The sequence below is a fragment of the Geospiza fortis genome, unplaced genomic scaffold (genome assembly GCF_000277835.1).
Source record: "Geospiza fortis unplaced genomic scaffold, GeoFor_1.0 scaffold102, whole genome shotgun sequence".
Lineage (NCBI taxonomy): Eukaryota > Metazoa > Chordata > Aves > Passeriformes > Thraupidae > Geospiza > Geospiza fortis.
Window position 1 is genome coordinate 1,758,912 of NW_005054373.1, and position 4,841 is coordinate 1,763,752.

Genomic DNA, 4,841 nt, shown 5'->3' on the forward strand with positions numbered 1-4,841 from the left:
CTCCTCACGCTGGGACAGCCCCGGAGCAGCGGGAGCAGCTCCGGGCAGGGTGGGGATGGAAATTTCCCGTGCTCAGGGTGGGCTCCGTGCCCCTGTCAAAAGCACGTCCCCTCACAGCAAGCGGAGCCCTCACATCCAAAGGGATTCCTTCGCACCAAGAACATCCCCTCAAAAGAGCATCCCTCACCCAAAAAAAGTGTGCCCTGTCACCAAAATAGTATTTACTCTCTCACACCAAAGCGTTTCTCCTTTATCAAGTGTTTTCCCTCGCACAGAGTATTTACTCCCTCACATCAAAAGTGATTCTTTCGCATAGAGTACATCCCCTCACACCAAATGAGCATCGCCTCATCCCAAAAAGCATCCCCTCACACCAAAATAATATTTATTCCCTCACAACGAAGTATTTCTCCTCACACCAAAGAATTTCTCCTCACACCAAAGAAGTATTTATGCCCCCACACCAAAAAATCCACTGAGGTGAGTGGCCCTGGCACAGCAGGGTCCCCTCTCCAAGCCACGCTTGGAAAAGTTATGAAAAGTTAATATTTACATTTACTTTTTTTGGCTGTCAGAAAGGCAAGAGGTCAAAAGAGTCCCCAGCTTGGATGGTGAAAGGGTCAACTCAACTTAAGTGAACTCAGTATTCACCTGACACTGCCTGAAGCAGAGACATCTCAATGAAACTGGTTAAAACCTTCATCATTCCTTCTGTTCCAGCTGCCAGCAAGGAACACATAGCAAAAAATAAAACTAAAGAAAAAAAGGAAAGCCTGTAGAAAGCTGAAAGCATCAGTGAAAGCACAGAGATAAAGCAAGAGCTCTAATTTTTGCCAGTTCTCCTTGGGCAGCCAGGAGCAGAACACCACCCTTCATCTTGCTGTACAATCATATTTCTTAATTACTCTCTTAAAATCATTTTGAAAATCTGCATTTCTCTTCTGGAGATTTTTTTTTTACCTTGTACTTTTGAATTGTCACAAGGAGCCTGTTATAACACTGAGAATGTTTTACTGAAATGAAGACAGGACCAGATACTCAAGCAGAGCCAAGCAAGAAGCGTTTGCCCTCTTTTACCAACATTGCATAAGAAGTTTTCATTGCATTCACAATATAACATGTTTAAAGTACTGAGTTGAGTAAGAGCAGGTTGAAATCTGACCAACGATTTGCTTTGAGTGGCTGCATGATCACAAACAGATCATCAGGAGATGTACAAACAGCTTGTGATGTCAGGATGTTAAACTGCGTTTAAATTTCATTTTACTTCCTCCCTGCAGAGTCTTTTTTGTGTAGCAGCACTGCAAGCAAATGAATTTTTGGTTTGACCCCCAACATTTTTTAGGGTGGCTAATTTATTATTCTCAACAGAATGCTTCCTGTAGCTTAAAAAGATGGACAATCAATGAGATTGAAAAGACCTGCTGCCATAAACATCATGATTCAGTCAGGCTTAATCACATTTTGATTAGGGTTAATCACTTATTGATCATGGTTAGGCAACTATTTAGGCAGCTCCTGGTCATCAGGACAGCCCAGAGGAGCTTCAGATGTTTTACATTCAGCATCAACAAGAGATACTGGGGCTTATTCCCATCTACCAACAAAATACTGTCATCCATCCACCATTCTCCCTTCATCCATTCTTCCAGGATGTATCCTCTAAATACACCTGATAACCTTGGGCAGCTTAGAAATTACATCTACACCTGGTTGTGTAATTATAGAAAATCACAGAAAACTACAACCATACCTTTTCTGTATGTTAAAGCTGATGAAATAAAAAGGCTCAAATGCCACTGCTTTACATTGTGCCATTAAGACAACCCAACTTGGTGAAGCTTTTTGGTGGTTTGATCCTGCACAGTTTTGAAAAATGAAAAGTTTTTGGCGGAGTTTTTCATTAAGCTGAACAGAGCAAGTCACTTCTTGTGGGCTGAACTGCACAACAAAAATAAAGTTTATGACACACTTTCAGCAATGATGGGCTGGTGAGGTACAAAACTAAAGAGAGATAACTTAGACCTGCAACACTTTTATTTCCCTCCTGTATCACTCACACAATCTCCACACAGTTTTTTACATGCACATGCTACTTCTTCCTGAGCATGAAGTTCAGTAAAACCTCAGGGTGGGAACCAAGATCCAGATGTTAGTCTTTGAAAAGAAAAATACCTGTTGAATCAAGTGCTTTGATTTCTTTACAAATGAGATAAACCAGGGCAAACTGTGCAGTGGGAAGAGCTGAGAAACCCCACCCAGGGGAAGGAAATAAAGCCCTGTTTTCCATAGCAACACACTCTGAACAAGAAAATAAAATATACATATTGCTGAAACTCAGTAAAGAACCGTTTTAAACTTTAAAGGAGCACAGTTCTGCCTCAGCCACTGGGACTAAATATTGCAGAGGAAATCCAAGATAGGTTGATTTCCTTGAAGCTTTTTTGGTCTGAATCAAGATGTGGGAAGATAACAGCACTGCTTGGCTCAGGCCCATCGTGACAAGGTGCTGAAAGTGCTGCTGAATTGATGTCAGATGGGGGCTGTGATTTAGGCCAGTTTATTGATAAACAGCCCAGAGCTTTTTATCAGACAGATGTAGCTGACAGGGTGCTCCCAGCTCGACAGGGGAGCACAGCAGATTGGGAAATGCTGAGTTTTCCTCTGCCTCCACAGTGCTTGGCTGAGATAGGAGCCTGGCTGAGGAGGCAGTGGCTGAGCCCAGATAAGGGGGGAGGTAACTCCAGCTGGCAAGGTAAAGCAAACAGAGGCTTTATCTTCTCCTGTATAAAAAACACTTGCTGAAATTATGCATGCAGGCTTAGGAAGTCAGCATGGAAAGGGCTTGCAAGAGAGCTCCTGGACAATTTGGGGAGGCACTGCAGTTGTATGTGCAGGCCTGGAGATGGCACACCTGGATTGTGTGGCTCTGGGGAAAAAAAATCCCAAAACTTGAAGGATTCTTCTTGTAACTACTTCTAAAAGGGCAAGAAAGGAAAAATTCATTTCAGACCTACTCTGCTAATAATTACTAAATTAGGCATAAAAATCCCCATGGAGAGCATTTCCAGCAATTATTCTGAAAAATGAATGTCCAGATCCTCCACCTCCACGTGTCATTACAAGATAGCTCAGAGCTCAGCACGACACTCCCTGGTCCTCCACACCGCTGGGAATTTTGACATCCGTGCCACAATTCTCCTCAGTGTTTCTACAGTGAAGTGCAGGAAAAGCCCTTTGTCCTTGCAGGGTCACAAGAGGAATCCAAAAGCTGCAGAAACTGTCAGCCTTTGAGTTGTTTAACCCTGGTGTGAGTAACTGTGGAGTAACCCCCAGGCTGTCTCACTCAGAGCTCCTGTCCACTCCCTGCCGGCCAAAACCAGAGACAATCCCATTCCAAAGACAGGGATTTCCCAAATGAGTTTGTTTTGGCATTTCCTGCACGAACGGCATAGAGGAGAGGAAGGTTGAAGGAGTAAACAGTATCTGTCTCAAATTGAAAAGAGGAATGTGAGTAAAAAATAACTACCAGTTGTGGCTCATTCAATCAGCAGTGGTGCTCGGACAGAACAAACTGTCTGATCTCTCCTTGGAATGGGATCCCCTCTTACCTTGGGTAACCATGAAATGCTCGAGGAAGAACCCAGCTCTGTTCTTTGGCAGAAGTTATTACGCTGAACAAATTTACAGAAGAAAAAATAAGAAACAAAAGGTTTTTCTAGCTATAAGAAATTACTCTTTGCTATTCTCCAGCTGACATTATCTGCACAGCAGTGAGTAGACACAATCTCTGGCTGGCCCCATATTATCTGAAAGGAAGTTAATCAGTATTTTAAATAACTAAATCTTTAACATCCTCCAGGAGTATCTTGCACTTCAAAGTGATTTATTGGAGGTCTGTGCAGCACATTTGGAGGGGTTTGTGGCTTGTTCTAGGCCTCATTTCCCAAATCAAACATTGCAGTGGCTATGAAATTCTGAGTGAGAATCAATTCATGCTAAATGTGTTTTGAATTATGCTCATGCCCAGTTTTCATTGAAAGCAGCCAACTAATGATTGCTTTTTGCCACAGGTTGGAGTAACAAAAATCCCAGTGCCACTGGCAGCAGAAATAAAGAACAAGGTGGAACCATGCAATTCCACCAAGTATTTTGGCTTCTCTCATTCTATCCGCTCTTTTTTCTTCACTCTTTCAGCCACGTTCCCAAATCCCCCTTTTGAATTCCCTAACAAATAAGAACAACACTCAACCACACCAGCTCTCTTCCCACCCCAGCCTCCCCCATTTCCCACCGACCTGGAGGGGATGCAGTGACTTACAGGCAGCATTCCTGGTGTTTTTCCGGGAGCAGGCAGCCAGGCTGCAGGGCCGTGCTGGCACAGCCCGGAGGGGTTTCAGCAGCTTGGAGAGACGTGCCAGGGCTGTCACCTTCACCGCACTCATCGCTGCCAGGGCACACCAAACCTTCACTGCTCCTTCAGCAGAGCCTCTGCAGCCTAACAGCCCATCAGCATCACAGAATCAAACCCACATGGACACACAGCTCCACTGAGCGGTGCCCAGGCTTCTTTATATATAATTTTGAGAGCACCCTTTGCTGGTTAAGAGGTGGAGCCAACCCAGGAGTTAATTTTCAACTTGTCCCTGCACTGTCTTCTTCATTGGCTCTGCATTCTCTCCAGAGGCTGGCTAGTTGATGATTGTTCCACATGTTCTTCCCAGAGGTGTTCCCCCCCCCATCTGGTTCCAAGAACACAGGAGGGTTGCAGAAAACTCCTCTTTGGTATGCAAGGAGAAAGTTCTTATCACTCCTTGGTGCATACAGCTGCCGTGAATTTG

General features: G+C 44.2%; 1 protein-coding gene across 1 annotated transcript in view; it reads right to left on the reverse strand.

The window, feature by feature from the left end:
• CA5A (carbonic anhydrase 5A) overlaps positions 1–4,445 on the reverse strand; it is a 13,940-nt gene extending 9,495 nt beyond the window's left edge. Inside the window, exon 1 of the mRNA XM_005424809.2 lies at positions 4,322–4,445. Coding sequence (XP_005424866.1) covers positions 4,322–4,445 — 124 coding nt within the window. The remainder of the gene's footprint in view (positions 1–4,321) is intronic.
• Positions 4,446–4,841: the final 396 nt, after the last annotated feature.